Genomic DNA, 24,139 nt, shown 5'->3' with positions numbered 1-24,139 from the left:
GTTTGGATTGGATAACACTGAAAAGAAACTAAATATGTATTTTAAAAAATAAATAAATAAATAAACAACAATAGGACAACCTGAAATCTTGGTGATAGATATGGGTGTTTACTTGCTTCTTAATGAATCACTGAACAGACCTTTTTCACACTCCGGGTTTTGGAATGCGGAAGTAAACTTTTGCAGGTTAAACTTCCACAGCGGTGAATGGGAGATCACAGCAAATGTTATTTTCACTTACCCATTTGCTCCAAGACCGAAAGAAAAAAATCCACTATTACTTTTGAATGAATTTCCAGACGAGTAAAAAAATAGAGAGCTGTGGATTAAGACAGTCAGATGGGAGAAGATGCCAAATTTAATGTCACTCTCTCAGCAGCTGTAATAGAAAACCCCTCGCAGCTGTGGTAATTAATTAATTCATTTTTAAAACTAATTCCAGGGTAATATAACACAAAGCATAATGTTTTACATTTACACTCAATATTTAAAAAAAATTATAATGTTAAAAAAAATGCGCGATTTACGCTGATAAATAAGGCGGAAACGCGTCATCACAGTCTGTGAAAAAGGTCTATCATCAGTGGACCGTCTGATGCTGTCGGCCACGCCCCTTGATGTGTGGGCGGGGCTTTTCGAAATATCTAATGCATTGAAAATATTTGCCATTGTCTGTGGTCCCTTACATCATCCTATCTCCATGATCAAGACGGGATTTTATTAACATTTTACTTTTACATTGTCGATATAAGTCATAGGTTAACAGTCGGTGATTTGAAGTCTTTGAAAGGTTGTGCCGTGAGTGATATTGATCGAGTCATATTGTGATAAAAAGAAGTAAAACACCTTTTAGTGAAGGATCATTTTAGCACGTGAACAGACAGTTATTCCGTTAATCAGTGACTCATTGCTGCAACAAACACTTTGAAAATACGTTTTGGGGGGAGACGAAGCCCAAACGAAACATTATTTAGATTCAATAACAAATAAATCATCTGATTATGAAGAATAAACACTGAGCCTATCAACAAGCCGTTGACAATGGTGAGATTATCTCATTTAATCGTTGTCTCATTCTGAATATTTGTGTTTTTATCTTTCAGATCTCATTACGTTTCTTTATTGTTGTATATTTATTATTATTAGGCTATTCTAATTTTGGCAAAGCAGTAAGGTATTTTATTTATCTGCTCTCAGTGTTGGGTAAGTTACTCTAAAAAAGTAATTAATTACTAACTACTAATTACATCTTCTACAGTGTAATTAGATTACTGTACTAATCACTCTGTCTGAAAAGTAACTGCATTACTTATTACTAATTACTTTCTAAAACCCTGATTAACCTCGACCAGATGAAAAATACAAGGATAGACATGAAATTGTTCTTTTAATTCTTTCAAATAAATCATATAAAATCAAATACATTATTCATGAACTGGACAAAGAATTTAAAGGGGCAGTGTTAAATTACAAAACATACATTTTAACATTAGATGTTAAATTTTGATTTTAAATTCACTGTTGTTTTATATAGAATTGTTCTATAGTCTATACAGTATTTAACACAATTACATCAGAAGTAACTGTAATTAAATTACTGAAAAATTAAGAGTAATCCCTTACTTTACTTTTTTAAATGAAAAAGTAATGTAATTACATTAATTAATTACTTAGTAATGCATTACACCTAACACTGTCTGCTCTACAAAGTCGTGAAAGAGCTTTTTCAAAGTTAAGTATAAGTTAAAGTATATATTTTCTTCGGGACTAAAGTTAACTCAGTGTTTCCCATGAGTTTGTTGAAGTTCGTTTTGTGAAACTAGGTTTACCTCACTAAAAATAATCACATTAATCATCCATAAACTGAAAACAAATGTAAAAATGCGACAGTAAAAAAACTTCAATAGGTAGTAACTTTAACATATATGGTTAAAAAAAAAAAAATCCAGAAAGACAGTATGTAATTTTATTGTAAAATATTGTAAAAAAAGAAAACATTTGATGGTAAACAATATTTTACTGCATATATAACTAATAAAAATGTATATTGTATTTAACAAGAGAATACATGTACTTTTACAGTAAACTATTGTTAAAATTACATCAAAACAGATTTTATGTTATCAGAAGTCCCTGTTTAACCCATCATATTTCAGTATGTTTTATGGAAATAGTTGTTTCTTCTTATTTTTTATATCAGTTATGTACATTGGGTTGTTCTGTGTTATATTTTATGTAGTTTAGTTAATGTTTATTGCATTATTTTAGTCACATGTTACCCTGATGGTGTTTTGTGTTTGTGTCTCTACATGTGTATTATTTATTTCGTCTGGAAGGGCCAGTCTTGATCAACTTTAAGTCATTATTCGACCTTCTGTTGTTACTACAGTGTACAAATCTAAATTTTACAGTGGAAGCAGATTTTTATAGTCGCAGAAAGTTGGTATATTAAGTTTTTTTTTACAGTGTATTTCTGACCAGTCCTTCGGTTTCATGTGTCTCTTTCAGGGCACCTTCATTTTGAGATGATTCATATTTAAATCACTATGCCTCCAGTGACCTCTCAAGAACTGCCACTGAACATTTATGTCGTCATCTTTGGCACTGGGATATTTGTGTTCGTCTTAAGTCTCATATTCTGCTGCTTCTTTATAAGGTAAGTGTGAATGTCTTATTAACTTGATTAACTGAATGCTGTGACCATGTCATTAGCAGTTTAACAGAACAATCACAAATAACACTACCTCTGACAGACTGACAGATGCAGAGCAAAAAGGACTTCCTCTGGCCTCATGCACTTCCTAACTCAAACAATTCAGGTCTAGATTTTATCTCTGCGCTTTTTGTTCACAATGCTATTTCTGACTAAAGGCTTTCGGCTAATGTAATCTCAAACGTTGAGTGCTACAAACCCTCCCTCTCCACGTTTTGTTTAGAAACATACTACACAGCACAGCTATTGTCTATTTGTGAGTTATAAAGGTCTGTTTTGTTTTCAAAGGAGATGCCAATCCAGTGAATGCAAAGATAATATGTACAATCTATAATAAATATTAGTTGCTATTTAGCATGTTTTTTTTTTTTTGCAATGACAACCACTTCCAGACAATGGATTAAAGTAATAGTTCACGCAAAACTGAAAATTATCTCATCATTTACTCGCCCTCTTGCCATCCCAGATGTGTATGACTTTCTCTCTTCTGCTGACACACAATCAACGATTATTAGAAGAATATTTCATCTCTGTAGGTCCATACAATGCAAGTGAATGGTGACCAGAATTTTGAAGGTCCATCAAGGCAGCATAAAAGTAATCCATACGACTCCAGTGGTTTAATCCATGTCTTCAGAAGTGATATGATAGGTGTAGGTGAGAAACAGATCAATATTTAAGTCCTTTTTTAAATAAATTGTCTTCCCTGCTCAGTTGGTGGCGATATGCACGAAGAATGTGAATCGCCAAAAACAAAAGAAGAAGAATGTGAAAGTGGAGATTTATAGTAAAAAAGGACTTAAATATTGATCTGTTTCTCACCCACACATATCATATCGCTTCAGAAGACATGGATTAAACTACTGGAGTCTTATGGATTACTTTTATGCTGCCTTTATGTGCTTTATGGACCTTCAAAGTTCTGGACACCATTCACTTGTATTGTATGGACCTACAGAGCTGAAATATTCTTCTAAAAAAATTATTTGTGTTCTGTAGATTAAAGAAAGTCATACACATCTGGGGATGGCATGAGGGTGAGTAAATGAAAAAAGATACAACTTTGTTTTATAGATGTCCATGGGTCTAACCATTAAATTACTCATTAAATTGTAGGGTATTAAGATCAAATAGTGTTCACAGACAATAAATATGCAAGAAACCAAACACAGAGATGATTATTAGTTGTTATTAAGGCAAGAATCACTATTACTATTACAAAAAATGAATTTAGACTACTTTCTCATTTTCTTAAAAAAAAAAAAAGAAGCAAAAATCGAGTTTACAGTGAGGCACTTACAATGGAAGTCAATGGGGGTCAGTTTTTTATGTAAAAATACTCACTTTTTCAGAAGAATAACCACAAGACATAAATGATATGTGTGTAAACATGATTTTGGTGTGATAAAATCACATATAAACCTTTTCTGTGTAAAGTTATAGACAAATTTACAACTTTGTTTCCATGACGTAGTCAACAAACCCTAAAACAACTGTAAAAATGACAATTTTGACAACTTTACAGCTCAAATAATACACAAGTTTGAACAGAAGAATTAATTTAAGTGCTTTTATAAAATTATAAGCGTCACATTTCTGTTTAAACCCTCCAAAAATTGGCCCCATTCACTTCCATTGTAAGAGCCTCACTGTAACATCGATTTTTGCTTTTTTTATAGAAAAGGAGGGATGAGTCTTTTTGTGGTAATCAACATTATGCCACAAATGCTCGATTGAGCTTAACTTGTATTGAACACGGAACATTATTTTAAGTATTTGAACAAACTTTTAACCCAATATATTAAACTTTGGGGCATAATTTGTCCCACACAGTTTGTACTACAGACAAAGAACATATAATAAAACAAAAAAATCCCATAGACATACTTTGAAAGAGGGAACCAACTCAACCAAGTCATATCAAGGGACCAAATTATCATAGAGCCAGTAAGCAATAACCAATAACACCCTAGAAACCACATAGCAACATGCTGAAAACCACTCAAAACTCCTTAGCAGACACTTAGCATCACCCTGGCAGGCTCCCAAGCATTGTGGCAACAACTTCTGCGCTGAAATTTTCTTCGGAAAATGTACAAATCTTGATCTGACTACTATTCAGAATATTTTACCCACATTACACCAAATAATCACAACACATAATGTAGTTTTTAATTTGTTGCTGTTTTCTCATTGCAGTAAACTGAGACATCAGGCTCGAAATGAGAGAGCTGGTTACACAATGGTATGTTTGTTTATATGTCAGTAACAAGAGATTGTTGCATAAATAGACTGTATCTTATCTTTAAGGCTGAAACATACTCAACGCAAGTATTTGAACGCAGACGCTTTTAGCTACGCAAGCTCAAATAGTGTTTTTGCGATCCACAATTCATAATGCGACGCAAGTACGCGTTGCATTCTCAACATTGCCACAAGGGGTGCTGTATTGGACATTAGTGTGAACTGTCTGCTTCTACGGTGAGTTTTCTCTTTCAAGTCAACTACTGTCATGACAAAGCAACAGTTTAAACAGAATATTGCAGAGCAAATAAGGAAAACTCAATATATGTATAGCAGCTTACCTGAATAATAACATCCAGTTTAATTGCACTGCTTACTCTATATCACCCCATTGAGTACTGAGGTTTGTTACACCACAGTAACGCAAGAAAGCGCGTTAAGCATGTTCAACTGGGCTGCGTGTTGGCCAAGTACTCACATCTGCGTACGTGCACTTGTGTAAAGTATGTTTTTGGCCTTATAACCAGGACAGTTTTAATGTATGTTTACATTACAGGTTCTATTCAAAGACGAATCAACACAGTTACATGGGCATGGGGTAAACATATTTTTTTGGTACTGCTTATTGTCTTTATTATGTTTGTAATGGTTTAAAAAAGGCCATGAAACATTCTCTCTTTCAGCTAACATGTGCAGTTTGCTTAGAGGATTTCAGGACAAAAGACGAGCTTGGGGTGTTGCCATGCCAACATGCATTCCACAAAAGGTAATTCCCCCATTATCATGCTAACACCATTGAAGAAAAGTCCATTCAGAATTATATGCATTTAGAACACTGTCCAACTGTGCTTTGTAACAGATATATTTGAATGTAACACCCAGACTACTTTTAGGTTACCTGGTAAATGTTTCTAGGTTCACAATGTAACGTACTTACTGGTTCTGCAGGTGTCTGGTGAAGTGGCTTGAAGTGAGATGTGCTTGTCCCATGTGTAACATTCCCATCAGTGCCGCTCCGGGTCAAAAACAGAGTCCCGGAAACCTGCTTGATGAATTGCTTTAAGTTTCCAAAAAATGTGTACAAGCCAAACAAATGACTTTTATTTGAAAGCAGTATTGTTGTAAATGATCATGTTTGGAGTGTTTTGTAAATCTGGATTAAAATCAGAATGTTTACATACCATTTTGTGAGTCTCTTTTAATTTCCTAGTATTATAGTCTTTAAAAGTTAAGTTTATTAAAGTGGGTAGGGTTTGAGGCAGAGCAGTCACCAAATCTCCCAAATGAATTGCAATAATTTGCAATTTGCATAATGCATAGATTTAGTTGTTACTTGATCCTATCAGATTGGTTTAATCTGAAAATCTAATTTAATCCTGAATTAAAGGAATAGTTCACCCCAAAAAAAGAAAGTTCTCTCATTATTTACTCACCCTCATGCCATCCCAGATGTGTATGACTTTCTTCTCCTGAACACAAATGAAGATTTTTAGAAGAATATTTCAGCTCTGTAGGTCCATTTAATGCAAGTGGATAGTGACCCAAAACTTTGAAGGTCCAAAAAGCATATAAAGGCAGCACAAAAGTAATCTATATGACTCCAGTGGATAGATCCATGTCTTCAGAAGCGATATGATAAGTGTGTGTGAGAAACAGATACATTTTGAAGTCATACATAAGTCAACCTCTTTCACATCCTCCTTTTGCTTTTAGCAATTCACATTCTTTATGCATATCGCCACCTACTGGGCAAGGAGGAGAATTTATAGTAAAAAAGGATTTAAATATTTATCTGGCATGGTGGCAAGTAAACAAGACATTTACATTTTTGGGTGAACTATCACTTTATTCTACAACTTCTACTTGGAAACAGGTTGTTCACTTGAGGAGGGGATCCAATTAATTCAAAATTATTTTTGGCTGTGTTCGAAACAGCATCCCAACATACTATTTCTACAGTACGTAGCATGTAAACCATATACAGTATGCAAATGGTCTATATGCACATAATAACCTACTAGGCTTGCCAGTAAGTGCAGTATCCAACAGAGCACACTGTACTGGGTACTGTATGATTTCCAATGTGAATGAATCACAAGTATCAAAGTGGAAGTACATCTCTTTTTTGGCTCCCTTGACCGGACTGCCAAAATGTATGATTGTGATATTTAAAAAAATAAAATAATGTGACGAGCTCATTTTCACATCTGAAGGTAGCCCATTTATTTTTTAGTACACTATACTTAAATGACAGTAAAGGGCACAACCTGCTGGTCATTAGAAAGAATTGCAACAAAACGCTGCCATTTTGGAACCAAATCAAGACTTTACTGGCCTCCTTGTGAACGTTTTATAGGTTACAAAAACATAATAGCACAAATTATAACCAAAATATTTCTTTAACAACAAATGAACCAAGTTGTCCTTTCTAAAGGTGAAGAAAGAACACAAACTTATTGAAAGGAATCTTAATCCATCTTTAATCCATGTTTTAACACATTAAGAGTCCTGGGAACCATCATCAGAATACATAAAACAGGACAAAGGTACATGGAATAAGCATATCATTCAGGATAAGAATGGCAATAAAAAAAAAAACAAAAAGGAACCTCTCTATTAAGGAATGTGCATGACTGGGGCAGGGGACGTGAGGGCAAGAATTAAAGTTGGCCACAATCAGCAATCAGGATCGTCGCAGAGCACTTGCCATTTCTGCTGCCTTTGCTCTCGATGGCATTGAGCACTTCTAGTCCTTGTACAACTTTGCCGAACACAACGTGTTTGCCATCAAGCCTGTAAATTGTGACAGCATATGGAACTATGTTATGCTTTATGAAAACTGAACAACACTTTAAAGTTGAACTGTGTATAAAAAAAGAAAAAGAAAAAAGAAAAAAATGCATAAATGATATGCTTTCAAACAAGCTTCTGGTCAGGATGCTTGTCAGTAATGTTGAACAATGTTTACCCTTTTTTTTTTTTTTTTTTTAAGGGGAATTGACCTACAAATGGCTTGTTTAGAGTTGTCTCTGTACAGTATACACATTTAGCCAATGAAATATTTGAGAAGAGTGAAACTTGTATATTAGAAAAATCTATATTACTCTTACAGATCTTTTAATATAAGGAATTCTGATATTCCCAGACCATTCTCTGACTATTCTATTCAAGCTGTCCCTTCACATTACTCAAATATAAGTCACAAAGCCCTTTACCAAGGGGTATCAGCGGTACAGATGAAGAACTGAGAGCCGTTGGTGTTGGGTCCAGAGTTGGCCATAGAGAGGGTCCCCATCCCTTCATGCTTCAGGGTGAAGTTCTCATCCGCAAACTTGTTCCCATAGATGGACTTTCCACCAGTTCCATTGTGGTTGGTGAAGTCACCACCCTGCATCACAAGAGAAAGAAACATTGTGTGAACCTTTATATCCTTGCATTAAAGTCTACACGAAACAGCATTCGCGATCCATCTTTTGTCTGAAAAGTGACATTTCCAAGTGAAACTGATTATTCTATGAGAGAGAAGGTTGGGTCTTGATTTAATCCTTTGGAAATTCATTGGATTGTGGACACCACCTCTCGATTATGAATAAAGTACGATGACTAGTTATTGAATTGTGTTCATTTAAAATTCTAAATGTAACAATTTTTAAAAGGGGTCATGACATGCCTTTTGTTTCAATATTTTCCTTTAGGTTCACTTATAATATTAGTTAAATGTTTTGCACAAAAAACAAAAACAAAAATCATTTGTAAAACATGATCATTTTCAACCCTCATTCTGAGCCTCTGTCAGAAACGCTCAGTTTTGGTGCTGCTTCTCCTTTAAGACTTGACAGTAAACACCCATTGTTATTATTGGCTCTCTCTGCTCTTGTTTGACCTGCTCTCTACTTGCCATCTCACTGCTCACCCCTACTGGGCGGGCTACGGAAGTGATTAAAACGTAAAGTAGTCTTTGATGTGTTGTTGTGGAGGCGATCAGATGCAAACGTCCACCACAGTGTGACATCACAATGTGGAGGAAGTAGCAAATGAGTCGTTTTGGCAACTTGGTTTCAACAAATGCTCTTTTTGGAGTGAGGAAGTTTTGAGTTCTGAAACTTACAGTAAGTTTTTATAGTACAATGATCTCTTCTATGTAAAAAGATCAAGGACAATCTTAATTTTCATATCATGACTCCTTTAAACAGCAGATTTATTCGTTTTGAATTTTTTTGTGGAATTAGCTTTAAACATGCAGATTTTAAAATTACACGTTAAAATTTCCAGATTAAGAAATTCAACACTCCAAAGACAAATCGGAAAAACAAACTAAGCCAAAGGTCAAGCTTTTCTCTGTTCCACAGGGAAATGTAGAGGTTATCAGAGTAGTCAGACCTGGCATTCTGGCCAATCACAGAACTACCAGAATTCCTTGGTGTGGTCCAACGTACAGGAGGACAACATTAAGTAATTATTTACCCGTGGTCATTCATAAATATTGTTCATGATTAATTCATAATGCATTAACTAATGTTAAGTGTATACAACTTCACAAGTATTAGTATAAAGGGATTAACATTGGACAAGATTAATATATGCAGTAAAGTTTTTGTTAACTGTAGTTCATGTTAATATCAAATTGTATAATCTGGATATTTACAGCCAATTCCACCTCTAAAACAAACAAACAAACAAAAAAATCTGCCGTTTAAAATACAAATTTATAAAATACGCCACAAAATCTTTAATTTTGCTAAATGTCACATGTCTAGAATTCAAAATGAACAAAACTCTGATTCAAATACTTGATTCATTGTTCTAGTTCCATACTTCATATAGTTGGAGGGGAGGGGTTACAAAAATAAAAATAATAATAATAATAGGGCTTGGTGACAAAAACCAATAATGAAAGTAGTTGAGGCGATGCAAATTATTCCATTTTGCTTAAAGATTACAAAAATGTTTCTTTGGAATAATGTGCACACATGAACCATTCACAAAAAGACCAGATCAAGTATTAAGAAAGTAAATGGTGTCAATTTTGGTAAAAAAAAAAAAAAAAGAAAAAAAAAGAATAGCCTGTACAGAGCTTACCTGGCACATGAATTTTGGAATGACACGGTGGAAGCCAGACCCCTTGTATCCAAATCCTTTCTCTCCAGTGCACAGCGCACGGAAGTTCTCTGTTTAGACAAAGCCATTTATTAATTCTTGAGAAGAGAGTCTAAACATTTGTATTAACAGGAAAACCTAATTAAATTAGATTGACAAGGAAATGATCCCTACCAGCAGTCTTGGGTACAACATCAGCTCTCAGCTGTTTTGATCAAGGGGGTAACAAGAAATGAGAATTAAGCAGATAAACTAACAAAAAGTTCAAAATAAAAACCAAAGGGCTTGTATATAAACTAGTGACAGACTAATATATCAGCCAAAACAATAATATTTGGTAATTTTAGTAGTGCAAACTCAAACTTACCCAGCTTTTTCATTTCTCAACTATTTTAAATGAATTCGGAGTACTGATAGACTGATATTGCCTAAGCCGATACTTTGCCATTCTGAGATCTTCATTTGCCGATAACTATGCCCAATTAACAGTGGTGGTATTTCCTTTGTATCAACTCCAAATTCTACCAACAGTGTATAAAATGAATAAAACTGTGTTTTTGATAGGTTTTATTGAATTGAGTAACAGTTGTGTTAAATACATTTGAGCACATTTGTGATCATTAAATTGTATAGCCTATACACATCAAAATACTCTTGCCTATAGGCGACTTAAAACTAGAGGTCGAACAATAGTGGATTTTGCCGATATCAATAACGAATCGGTCGATAGTTTTTAAAATCAAGTCTTACCTTACTATGACAGGCACAGACATAGTGGCTACACGAGTACAAAAATGAATAAAAATCCAGATGCAGGTATCAGTTACCAAATCCCAATAATAACCAGAAAAACAAAAAGAAACAAGATTGTGCATAAGGTGGGACTTTTAACTTACCTAAACAGAAACACACAAGGGACTCTTATTTTGAAATGACAGACTAGGCTCAGTTACACTCCTCAAAGTATTTAGCAAATTAAGATTATTCTAGCCTAATAATTATATATATATATATATATATATATATATATATATTCACTAGATTAAGTGTTTTGCATATTTCACTTGGTTTTTTATTATTATTATATAATTTTAAAGATATAAAAATTCGAGGGACGATGTATGCACATTTCCATAGTCGCATTTATCTTTGCATGCCCTCACTTCAATTTAGAACACTTGATTATCCAATCAAATTAATAAAATAGGCACCGAAGTGGACAATAAAAGAATATTGTCAACAAGGAAAGATTTATATATAGCAAATCCCCCCCGTGATTCAAAAAATGGCAACTACATGTAGAGATTTTAGTGATAAACCTAGTTCCAAAAAACAACTATCTACACCAATTTATTGGTAAAACTGAAATATCGGTCTGCTTCTACTTAAAACATTAAAGGAATATTCCAGGTTCAATTCAAGTTAAAGGAATAGTTCACACAAAACTGTGTGTGACTGACTGTCTTCAGCAAAACACAAATTAAGATTTTTAGAAGATAGAGCTCTGTCAAGTCCTTATAATGCAAGTACACGGGTGCCAGCACTTTGACGATCTAAAAGTAATTTAGGCAGCATTAAAGTAATCCATGTGACTTCAGTCGATCAATGAATGTCTTCAAGCAAATCGATACATTTGTGTAAAAAAATTAATAAATCACTAATTAAAATGTTACTAACTTTTAAAAAACGCTTCCTGCCAGCAGCTGACGCATCACGCTGCTTTCGTTCACACGTGAATTCGAAAGCAGCGCTTATTTACAACAGAAGAACAAACGTCAAACGAGAGTTCGGCCATTTCAAACAGCATCAGAGCCCTGGATGGAAGCGGCGATTTAAATCATTAATTATTGACTTGTTTCTTACATGAACCTATGGATTCACTTCAGAAGACATTCATTGATCAACTGGAGTCACATGGATTATTTTAATGCTGCCTAAATTATTTTTGGAAAGTCATTTAGGCAAAGTGCTGGCACCCATTTACTTCCATTATAAGGACCTGACAGAGGTCTATCTTCTTCTAAAAATCTTCATTTGTGTTCTGAAGAAAGAAAAAGTCATACACATCTGGGATGGCATCAGGGTAAGTGAATAATAAGATACATTTTCATTTTTGGGTGAACTAACCCTTTAAGCTCAATCTACAGCAATTGTGGCATAATATTGATAACCACAAAAATAAATAAAATATTTGACTCGTTCAGTTACAGTGAGGCACTTACCATGGAAGTGAATGGGGCAAATTTTTGGAAGGTTAAAAAAGGCAGAAATGAGAAGCTTTTAAATTTTATAAAAGCCACTGACAATACTGTTAAAAATTTGTATTATTTGAGCTGTAAAGTCATTTTACAGTGTTACGTCATCATGGATTGGATATAACACAAAAAAGGTTAGCAAGCTATTTCATCACACTAAAATCATGATAACACACATATTATGTCTTGTGACTACACTTTTGAAACAGTGAGTATTTTAATGTTTAAATATTGGCCCCATTCACTTCCAATGTAAGTGTCTCACTGAAACTGCAAATTTCTCTTTTTATTCTTTTCTTTTTTTAAAGAAAAGGAACAAATCGACATAATGCTACAAATGCTGTCGATTGAGTTTAACTTGCATTGAATCTGGAATATTCCTTTAAAAGTGTAGAAACTACATACAGTATACATTTGGCATAATCTCTAGATATTGGTACTTCATCCAAAAAAAAATTATTATATATATATATATATATATATATATATATATATGTATATACATAAATACATGTGTGATGTATATATATATATATATACGTATATATATATATGTGTGTATATATATATATATATATATATACACACACACACACACACACACACACACACACACACACACACACACACGTGTGTGTGTTATGTATATACATTAAAATTTTATATATATTATATACACACTATATTGCCAAAAGTATTCGCTCATCTGCCTTTAGACGCATATGAACTTAAGTGACATCCCATTCTTAATCCATAGGGTTTAATATGACGTCAGCCCACCCTTTGCAGCTATAACAGCTTCAATTCTTCTGGGAAGGCTTTCCACAAGGTTTAGGAGTGTGTTTATGGGAATTTTTGACCATTCTTCCAGAAGCGCATTTGTGAGGTCAGACACTGATGTTGGATGAGAAGGCCTGGCTCGCAGTCTTCGCTCTAATTCATCCCAAAGGTGCTCTATCGGGTTGAGGTCAGGACTCTGTGCAGGCCAGTCAAGTTCTTCCACACCAAACTCGCTCATCCATGTCTTTATGGACCTTGCTTTGTGCACTGGTGCGCAGTCATGTTGGAACAGGAAGGGGCCATCCCCAAACTGTTCCCACAAAGTTGGGAGCATGGAATTGTCCAAAATCTCTTGGTATGCTGAAGCATTCAGTTCCTTTCACTGGAACTAAGGGGCCAAGCCCAGCTCCTGAAAAACAACCCCACACCATAATCCCCCCTCCACCAAACTTCACAGTTGGCACAATGCAGTCAGACAAGTACCATTCTCCTGGCAACCGCCAAACCCAGACTCATCCATCAGATTGCCAGATGGAGAAGCGTGATTTGTCACTCCAGAGAACGCGTCTCCACTGCTCTAGAGTCCAGTGGCGGCGTGCTTTACACCACTGCATCCGACGCTTTGCATTGCACTTGGTGATGTATGGCTTGGATGCAGCTGCTCGGCCATGGAAACCCATTCCATGAAGCTCTCTACACACTGTTCTTGAGCTAATCTGAAGGCCACATGAACTTTGGAGGTCTGTAGCGATCGACTCAGCAGAAAGTTGGCGACCTCTGCGCACTATGCGCCTCAGCATCCGCTGACCCCGCTCTGTCATTTTACGTGGCCTACCACTTCGTGGCTGAGTTGCTGTCATTCCCAATCGCTTCCACTTTGTTATAATACCACTGACAGTTGACTGTGGAATATTTAGTAGTGAGGAAATTTCACGACTGGACTTGTTGCACAGGTGGCATTCTATCACAGTACCACGCTGGAATTCACTGAGCTCCTGAGAGCGGCCCATTCTTTCACAAATGTTTGTAGAAGCAGTCTGCATGCCTAGGTGCTTCATTTTATACACCTGTGGCCATGGAAGTGATTGGAACACCTGAATTCAGTTATTTGGATGGGTGAGCGAATACTATTGGCAATATAGTGTAGATATATATATATAAAAATATTTTAATGTATATACATAAATACACACACACACACACACACACACACACACACACAAAACCAATAATAAAAAATAAAAAAAAACCTGCCAGTGTTTTTCCACTGTGTAATTGTGCATTTATCCACGTATATGCACTTATCAAGCAGTTTGCACAACGGACTTAAGATATTACAATTCTCTCTAAGACCCCAACTATCTTCTAAAATGCTAAAAATACTTGAAGCAGTTTCAGCTATTAATACGTTTAAAGACAAACTAAGTAGGTTAGATTTCGACGAGTTCCACATTTCTCTGCTCACATCGATATGCACGTGGAGAACAAGAGCCGAAGGTCAAAACTGCAGCGTCAGGTGCCAGACACTGGACAGATGCTGCTTTTAACGCCCTATAAATTCATTTAGTGTCCAAATCATTGTGCTTTTAAGCAGTTATAAGACATATGATTAAAAAAAAGTGTGCAGATCACTCATTTTAACGCATCTGGGCATGCACTGATGAAATCTGGCCTAAAAGCGCATTTTAAGGTGTTATTTTGAATTAAGAGCTACACCACAAACAATAGATAGATATGAAATTCTGATGAACAAGTTTTGATGGCCGTCTAAACTCCAGTTCACACCCCTCCCTTTTCAAAATGGCATCTTGTGATATGAAAAAAATAAAATAAAAAAATAATAAGTGATAAAATGGCGTCTGTTTTAGAAGAAGTGTGCAGCTAAACACGCAGTCTCGCCTTTCCGCAAGTAAAACTGCCATGTGTCACCAGCCATCTCCTGTCAATGATGGCACAACGCAGCAAGATGTTGTTTATAAAGATTGACAGAAAGCGGCTGTCAATCACAACCGGCAACACTGTAACACCTGAGCATTGTTTAAATGTCAAAAACTGTCACAGTGTTGCAGCTCCGCGCGGGAATAACTAGTTAGCATCAACCTCAGTGATGCAAATGACACTTACTTTATTTAAGCTGCATGCAGTAGAGGTTTTAATGGTTTCAAATGTACATCAACACATTTAAAGATATTTTACGCTTTATATTAATCACACAAATAATGCATCGCAAATTAGTCACGTTATGTAACCTACCTCGATAACAATCCTCCCCGCATTTTTCCCATCGATGGTAATGTCAAAAAAAACTTTGGGGTTGGCCATGATGAAAAATATTTGTGTTATCGCAACCGGTCACCGACTGATTCCAAAATGCCGCAGCTCACCGGGCAGCAGGATGTGCGAGATAATGGGATCTTTAGAAGCAAGCAGGCTACGAGCCTCTGACTGACGTGCGCGTTAACCAATTAGAGGCGGCGGAGATGAATAAATTACCACAGGGTTCCGAAGCTCCCTCAGAGCTGCAGAGTTCAGAGGGAGCGCGTTTGATTGACACTCTGATTGGCCCATTGGAGTAGGGAGATATGGCGTCACTGCACCTCATCCAATGAGCAACGAGGAAATTGAGTGGGCGTGTACACCGAGCTCCAGCGCGGTAGTGACGCCTATCATGAGGGCGGTAGTCAGACAGAATTCGCCATTATGGCAGATAACTCAGTGAGCGTGACGGATAAAAAATGTTAGTAGGGTGAAATTTAGGATTTAAACATTTTCTAAACTGTGCAGAGCTGAAATAGATTACACCGTAATAAACGTATTCTAGTGGCAAAATACCTTATTTTTAAACCTCAGAACGCTCGTCTTTCCGTGGCCACGCCCCCGGAGCAGTTTACCCGCGTTTCGACACAAGGCAGACGCGGGTGTTGCTGCCATCGCCAAATAAAGCCAATGAAACGCAATGGGGCTTAAGTCTTTACTTAGAAAACATAATGGAAATATTTCACATATTTAGAAAAACAAATCGATTTCAATTGTACATGTTTAATTCAATTGATAGAACTTAAAGATCCACCAACACATGACAAGTCAAACATTTTTTTTTTTTTTGTTTTTGTTTTTTTTTTAAACAATTTTATCAACAAGTGTGACGTGACATGATGCTGGTCTCAAGAGTTTCTCATGATCATGGTCACAGATTTTGATGGAGAATTCATTTTCTTTTTCTCTTTCTAACAAATTCATAAACTCTGCTAGTTAACACAGAATAGAGAGAGAGAGAGAGAGAGAGATGCATACAGGCCCATCAATTATCTTTATAATTATAATTACAATTATTATATCATTAAAGATAAAACTGTATAATACACAAATTACTTCAAACGAAAAAAAGAACAAAAGCACATCCAACAACTCTTGATGCTCCCTGTATTGTTAATACACAAACTGCACTTTGCTAACAGTGCCCAAAGAGCGATGATAAATAATAAAATCAGACAAGACAGGAAACGACAGTAGACTCATCTCCCCTCCGCGCCTTCTCTGCCGAGAAAACGACTGTTAAATGGAAAAACGGGGAATGAAGAGCATATCTGACACAAGCTCTTGCCATAGTGTTTAAAATGATCTTTTTTCCCCCCTCCATATTATGGGGTTAAGAGAAAGTTCACATCTGCAACAATAATACTATATCTGTACATATTTCACATGAATCCCAATGTTTTCATTCTCAATTATGAGCGCAGTTACAAACATTAGTCTATTTCGTGTTGTGACACCCACTAGCAACTTGCTAACTACCTACCTACCCAGATTTGTCCAAGCAAAACACAAACGTCATTGTGGGAAGGTTTTTGTATGAAAAACGTCCTAGTTTGGACCTCATGTGCATTTGTGTGTTTTTTAACCTGTTTACAAGGTGCTACTGGGCTGCTTGTGCTCTGTTGTGTTTCAAAGTTTTTTGCGGACACATTTTCGTGACGAAAACTAATTTCCTACCATTTAACAGCCCTCTCTCACTTGCATATTTAAGGGCAACTGAAATGCATCTACAAGTGAGGGTGTGGTTTGCACCAACATTGGTCAGGGAAACTAGTCCTTCCTTGTAATGGCATCCTAGAAGTCCACAGACCATGTGAATTGAAATCCACAGTGGAGGAAGACAGTTTTTAAAAAAAGAACATTGAGGGGGAAAAATAACAAAGACAAAACAAACAAGATTTTGAGAGCAGGGTGTGGAATAAAATTAGTTTGATTTTGTGCCAAAATACACTAAGTGTGGTGTGCATGTGTGGGTGTTACATAAAATAACTGATTCATTGCCTTCATCTTCTTTTGTATGCAGCTGTAGGCAAATCTGGCAATGAATCATGTGCCTCTAACTGACCGCCTCTTGGCAAGGTAAAAAAAAAAAAGGATATAATAGTGCGCTTTTTTAATGCTAGTTAGGTCTGGCTAACTGTGATTGCCTCAGTTATCATATTTAAAAAGGCTACACCCGAGGCATCTTGCAAGTAACCATGTTACATCACATGGTGCTTGCTTTGTGGTCATCTTTGGGCAAAAAAAACAAACCTAAAAAGTCTTCCTGTTTATTAAGAAAATTAGGTTTAAACTCTTGAGGTAAGCCGAGTTTGTGATTTACAGCATACCTTAGAAAGTTTACCCGGTTTTTCAATCGTATTTAGTTCAAGTTACAACAAAAGTGAGACACTTTAGCTTCCCCCATGTTGTTTTTGATACATCCTAGAGTTCATTCCCCTTCTCATTTAGATTTAAAACAGGACCTGCAATGAGAAACAAACAATATCGGGACCCCGTCCCACCCGCCCCCACACAATGCAATTTACACCACGAGTCAGATGTGAAATGAGGTGTCTTTCTACAAATGATTTGAGAGAAAGGAACTCTTATGAACTGAAATTCACAATACAATCTTGACAGTTCAGAGAAGCAGACAAACAGTAACATTGTCACAGGAAAAAAAAGGATCTTTGTTGCACATTCCCATGAGGCACTGCATTCCAGTCTCAGAAGGAAACAGTGCAAATATGCAACCAGATATCTGTTACACTTCCCAAATCTCCCTAAGATGATCTGAGAGTGTGCGGGGTTAGGGAGGCTGTCTGTTGGACGGCTGCTGTAGGCTGACGAATGAGTAATATCGGGCTCAGTTGCTCTCAAACAGGGAGAGCAGGTCATCATTACTGTTGTTGGGGAGGTCAGGCGGTCCCAAGTAGGACAGTAACTCATCTGGGTTTGTCAGCTCTGGGAGAAGCTGAAAAACAGAGGATTTGGAAGTCAAAATTCACAGGTTAAGGATGATGCATGGGGAGCGACACTTCTAACATCACAAGAAACTCTCAGTTAATAAATCGTAGGCCAGGAAGAAAAACTTCATATACGTTGAAAGTGGGTGTACACACAGCAAAATACTGCAGGAGCATTTGTCCAAACGTCTAATTCAAAGTGTTATCAATATCATCATGACCAAATGTTCTGATTGTTTTGATCTGAAACAGATTATTCATTGTGACTTACATCAAGGGCAGGCTCTGGAACGTCTCCGGGCCCCCCGGGGCCGCCCAGTCCAAAGCTGTCTGTGTGCAGCCGGGGATTCTGGGCGGAGTTGCGGGAGTGCATGGGTCCACCAGGGCCACCCATGTTTGAGTTACCATGGAGAGCTTGATGCTGTGGTTGCTGCAGCGGTTGTAGGGGATTGTGGGAAGGGTCCATGCGACTAGAGTGGGGCATCTTTATTTGAGGAGAGAAAGTATAGACACAGAAAAATAGAGATGGTCAGGAAACAGTAAAACTGGAATATATTGAGCAGTGCTTGAGTGACTCCTGTTGCGCTTGGTTTTAGAGTAGAGGAGACGTGGTGGGAAATTCAGCAACTGCGACTGACAGACAGAGACACTGGGCCGTGCTGTCACCTCCAGAGCCTTTTAAATAGCTCTGACATGCAACGGACATATGGGGATGACAGAATCCAACATACCACAAAATCACTTTTGGGTATCCAACTGCAGCCAACCTACAGCACTAATTCAAATAGTTAGTTTCCCGTAAATAAGCTGTGTGTGTGTGTGTGTGTGTGTGTGTGTATATATATATATATATATATATATATATATATATATATATATATATATATATATATATATATATATATATATATACACACTGCTGTTCAAAAATTTGGGGTCACTTGACTGAAATGTCTCTCATGATCTTAAAAATCTTTTGATCTGAAGGCGTATTCTTAAATGTTTCAAATTAGTTTTGTAGACAAAAATATAATTGTGCCAACATATTAACTGATTTCATTACAAAACTAAAATTGTATTTAAAAAAAAAAAAAAAGTTTTTTGAAATTGATGACTTGGACCGAATAATTAAGAAAAGCAGCAACTAAGTGCCCAACATAGATGGGAACTCCTTCAATACTGTTTAAAAAGCATCCCAGGGTGATACCTCAAGAAGTTGTTTGAGAAAATGTCAAGAGTACATGTCTGCAAATTCTAGACAAAGGGTGACTACTTTGAAGATGCTAAAATATAACACAGTTTTGATTTATTTTGGATTTTGTTTAGTCACAACATAATTCCCATAGTTCCATTTATGTTATTCCATAGTTTAGATGACTTTACTATTATTCTAAAATGTGAAAAATAAATAAATAAATAAATCAATAAATCAAGAATAAGTGACCCAAAACTTTTCACCGGTAGTGTGTGTGTGTGTATATATAATATATATATATATATAATTAATTAGATGTACTTTTTAAAGGCATTTTGCCACATTTATTAACAGAAATAGTACAGAGAAAAAGGACATTAAGGGGATGTCTCATAAGTGTCATTGTTCAGCGTGTCGTGTATGTGCTAACCACTATGCAACAGCTGTGACAGATATGTAAATTAACATCTTTTTAAAAAAAATAATTCACATTTGGCTATTTTCCAAATTTCACAGATAGACAGAATGATAGAACCATAGACAGAACGATAGATAGAACAAATACAGTGGTGATAGATAGATTGATTTATAGATAGATAGATGGATAGACAGAACGATATATAGATAGATAGAGTGACAGACAGACTGACAGATAGATAGATAGAACGATAGACAGACAGACAGATAGAACGAAAGACAGAATGACAGACAGACAGAGACAGATAGAACTATAGATAGAATGATAGAAAGAACGACAGATTGATAGAATGATAGATAGAACAATAGAAAGAACAATAGACAGATAGAACGAAAAAACAATAGAGGGATAGAATGATAGAAAGAACGATAGAACAATAGAGATATAGATAGAAAGAACAATAGATAGAAAAATATATAGAAAAAATGACAGAACGATAGATAGTTAGAATGATAGATACAGAACGATAAATAGAACAATAAAATGATAGAACCGTAGATAGACAGAACAATAGAACAATAGATAAATAGAATGAAAGAGAGACAGACAAACAGATAGATAGAATGACTGAGACAGACAAATAAACAATAGAAAACAATAGATAGACATACAGACAGAATGATAAATAGATAGAACAATAAAATGATAGAACTGTAGATAGACAGAATGATAGAACGAAAGATAGACAGAATGATAGAGAGACAGACAGACAGATAGAATGATAGAGAGACAGACAGACAGATAGAATGATAGAGAGACAGACAGACAGATAGAATGATAGAGACAAATAGAACGACAGAAAGAACAATAGATAGACATACAGACAGATAGAATGATAGACAGACAGATAGATAGAATGATTGAGACAGACAAATAAACAATAGAAAACAATAGATAGACATACAGACAGATAGAATGATAGAGAGACAGACAGACAGATAGAAAGAATGATAGACAGACAGACAGATAGAATGATAGAGACAGACAGACAGATAGATAGAATGATAGAGACAGACAGACAGATAGAATGATAGAGAGACAGACAGACAGATAGAATGATAGAGAGACAGACAGACAGATAGATAGAATGATAGAGACAGACAGACAGATAGAATGATAGAGAGACAGACAGACAGACAGATAGAATGATAGAGAGACAGACAGACAGATAGATAGAATAATAGAGACAGACAGAGAGATAGAAAGAATGATAGACAGACAGACAGATAGAATGATAGAGAGACAGACAGACAGACAGATAGAATGATAGAGAGACAGACAGACAGACAGAATGATAGAGAGACAGACAGACAGACAGATAGAATGATAGAGACAGACAGACAGACAGAATGATAGAGAGACAGACAGACAGATAGAATGATAGAGAGACAGACAGACAGATAGATAGATAGAATGATAGAGACAGACAGACAGATAGAATGATAGAGAGACAGACAGACAGACAGATAGAATGATAGAGAGACAGACAGACAGACAGAATGATAGAGAGACAGACAGACAGATAGATAGACTGATAGAGACAGACAGACAGATAGAATGATAGAGATAGACAGACAGACAGATAGACAGATAGAATGATAGAGAGACAGACAGACAGATAGATAGAATGATAGAGACAGACAGACAGATAGAATGATAGAGAGACAGACAGACAGACAGATAGAATGATAGAGACAGACAGACAGACAGAATGATAGAGAGACAGACAGATAGAACGATAGAAAGAACAATAGATAGACACAGACAGATAGAATGACGACAGACAGAATGATAGAAAGAATGATAAATAGATAGAACAACAGACAGACAGATAGATAAATAGATAGATAGTATCTATCAAAAGAAAAAAAAAGAAAAAAAACTGTAAAGACGGGGAAAACCCACCTGTCCAGACATCGGATGTCCCACAGGTTTTTCCGGGGTGAGGAGTCCACTAGGCAGGTCTGACTGGTAAGAGAGAGGGGGCGGCCCAGAAGCAAACTCCCCCAGGGTTGGGGTGCCGGGGGCATTAGGAAAGTCCGAAAAGCCTGGTTGGTTAGAGTATCCTGAGCCACCTGAGACATGGAACAACAACATCAATGAAGTTCAAAACACATTTCAACCTGTCATTTATTATGACTACAAAATAGAGCATCTTACAATGAAGCATTAGTGAAAAAGTTTCATGATCCTTTAAATTAAAATGCTTCTGTGGTCATTATGAGGCCTTAAAAATGTGACGTGGCACCCACCTTGGCTGGGATAATCAGGTGTGTTACTGTTACCACCTTGTGGTAGAGACTGATAGGGCGAGGAGGCCGGTCCCAGGGCTGCAATCATCTCCATGACGCTGGGCAAGATCATGTGACTAGGGCTCAGGGTGCGACAGCGTTTCAGGGCAGGACCGTCTGGGTCCTCTTTAATGTGCAGGTCTGGTTTCACCGGGACTGGCTTCCAGCTGCATACCGGATCAATGGTGATCTCTTCGTAGTCTGAACTAAGTGAGAGATGGACAGAGCAAAGAACATGAGGAACATCCCAGGACATGGTTTTGACATTATTGGAATAAAGCCTGGTCCACATTGCAGAGCAGAACTAGGACTCTCTGTCAGCTCTTGCCAATTTTGGCAATTTATTGAAAAGAAACTTACTTTTGGATGTAAATAAGAATTCCCAACATGTACTGGTCCACTTCTAGCCCCTCCAAAAGAGCCGTCTTACTGCAAAAAACAATGGACAAAAGCAATTAAATTTGTCTTTTAACATAGAAAACACCACTCATGAACATTTTTTACATTTTCATAGTTTCAAGACAGCAAAAAGGAGGTAAAATCAAATAGAAATGAGGAACTAAGTGTTGATAGACTGATTAATTCGCCCTTGCCATTAATATAAAAAATGACCAAATAAATATCGGCAGATAAATCGCTCTATCACCATATATAACTGTGCCTGATTGGCCGATTAACAGAACTCGTCTTTCTGCCTAGTGTCAGCTCCAAAATTTAGCAACAGCCTCATCAATGGATTGTGCACATTCTCTGTATTCAAAATATTGTGTAAAAGTGTTCATTTGAATTCAGCAATTTTGCATACATCTTATTTTCTATCATTAAATTATATAATACATAGGTGTTACTTCAACTTCAGGCCATTTCCTGTTACAGGGGTTGATTTGTTTTTTATTATTTTTATTTTTTTTAATTGAACAGATTTAAACTTTTTTTCTTTTTGATATTTGAGGGTCTCATTAAAACTGACTTGGAAACTTTTTACCAGACCGTCATTATTAGTTTAGGTACTTTTCAATTGCCTTTTATGTATAGATTTTACTGTTTTGGCTCTGTCCCCGACCTAGACTTTCAATATTAAACTATGAAAATCCATTATAAAAATACAAATTATTAAATTTTTTAAACTATATTAAATCTAAACAAATAGTGAAAAAAAAAAAAAAAAACATGTAAAAAAAAATGTATTGTGTGAAAACGATTTCTAGAAATCTTTCAAAAATTACGACTGTTCCACAGATAGATAATAATGGAAAGGAATCCAGTCATTTCCACCACACCAAAAATGTTTCCCCCAATAATTATTTTGTGTTTTGTATTTTTTTTAAATTTAGTGTACTTGTTCACCAAATAGACAAAAGTGTCAAAGAAGGACGTGCTTGAGATGAAATATAAGACAAGTGATGTTTAAAGAAAACAAAGAAAAATCTATGTAAATCTCACTTGTGAACAGAATATTTTTTTTGGACGTCATGTCTAATAAAGCTGTAATTTTGCCAAATTATTCAAAAAGTGTGAAACTATGATTTAATTGTATTAAGGACACATAAAATGTTAGCTATAAAATTAGCCATAGCAAGACAAAGGAGTTAAAAAACGTTAAAAATGTCATTTCCATCAGCATTTCCACCACAGAATTCTTTTAAACTCGATACAGAATTAGAGATGTGCTGGAAATGTTTATGACTTTCAGAAAAAATAACCTATGATGCATGTACATACAGTTGTTAGTAGACACATAAAAAAAAAATATTGAGAGTGTTAAAAATATTTTAACAAGACTTTTCTTTCTAGATGTCCACAGTGCTAAAAGATCTCAGAA

General features: G+C 36.0%; 3 protein-coding genes across 3 annotated transcripts in view; 1 reads left to right on the top strand and 2 right to left on the bottom strand.

The window, feature by feature from the left end:
* Positions 1–636: 636 nt before the first annotated feature.
* Positions 637–6,140, top strand: LOC127433953 (RING finger protein 122-like). The gene is made up of 6 exons (XM_051686343.1): positions 637–1,044; positions 2,509–2,656; positions 4,913–4,958; positions 5,514–5,555; positions 5,641–5,723; positions 5,906–6,140. Exons 2-6 carry the CDS (start codon positions 2,547–2,549, stop codon positions 6,018–6,020), a joined length of 396 nt encoding a protein of 131 aa, XP_051542303.1. The 5' UTR covers positions 637–1,044; positions 2,509–2,546; the 3' UTR covers positions 6,021–6,140.
* Positions 6,141–7,263: 1,123 nt separating this feature from the next.
* Positions 7,264–15,524, bottom strand: LOC127433911 (peptidyl-prolyl cis-trans isomerase-like). The gene is made up of 5 exons (XM_051686252.1): positions 15,343–15,524; positions 10,229–10,259; positions 10,037–10,125; positions 8,173–8,345; positions 7,264–7,750 (listed from the first exon to the last, which is right to left on the bottom strand). Exons 1-5 carry the CDS (start codon positions 15,409–15,411, stop codon positions 7,618–7,620), a joined length of 495 nt encoding a protein of 164 aa, XP_051542212.1. The 5' UTR covers positions 15,412–15,524; the 3' UTR covers positions 7,264–7,617.
* A 522-nt stretch (positions 15,525–16,046) lies between these two features.
* Positions 16,047–24,139, bottom strand: part of LOC127433897 (zinc finger MIZ domain-containing protein 2-like) — a 72,990-nt gene continuing 64,897 nt past the window's right edge. Inside the window, exons 15-19 of the mRNA XM_051686214.1 lie at positions 22,678–22,746; positions 22,279–22,523; positions 21,932–22,101; positions 18,625–18,837; positions 16,047–18,361 (exon numbers count right to left, since the gene is read on the bottom strand). Coding sequence (XP_051542174.1) covers positions 18,254–18,361; positions 18,625–18,837; positions 21,932–22,101; positions 22,279–22,523; positions 22,678–22,746 — 805 coding nt within the window. The 3' untranslated portion in view covers positions 16,047–18,253. The remainder of the gene's footprint in view (positions 18,362–18,624; positions 18,838–21,931; positions 22,102–22,278; positions 22,524–22,677; positions 22,747–24,139) is intronic.

The sequence above is a fragment of the Myxocyprinus asiaticus genome, chromosome 43, assembly GCF_019703515.2.
Source record: "Myxocyprinus asiaticus isolate MX2 ecotype Aquarium Trade chromosome 43, UBuf_Myxa_2, whole genome shotgun sequence".
Lineage (NCBI taxonomy): Eukaryota > Metazoa > Chordata > Actinopteri > Cypriniformes > Catostomidae > Myxocyprinus > Myxocyprinus asiaticus.
The sequence above is the reverse complement of the archived record's forward strand: the minus strand, read 5'-3'. Positions and strand labels throughout refer to the sequence as shown.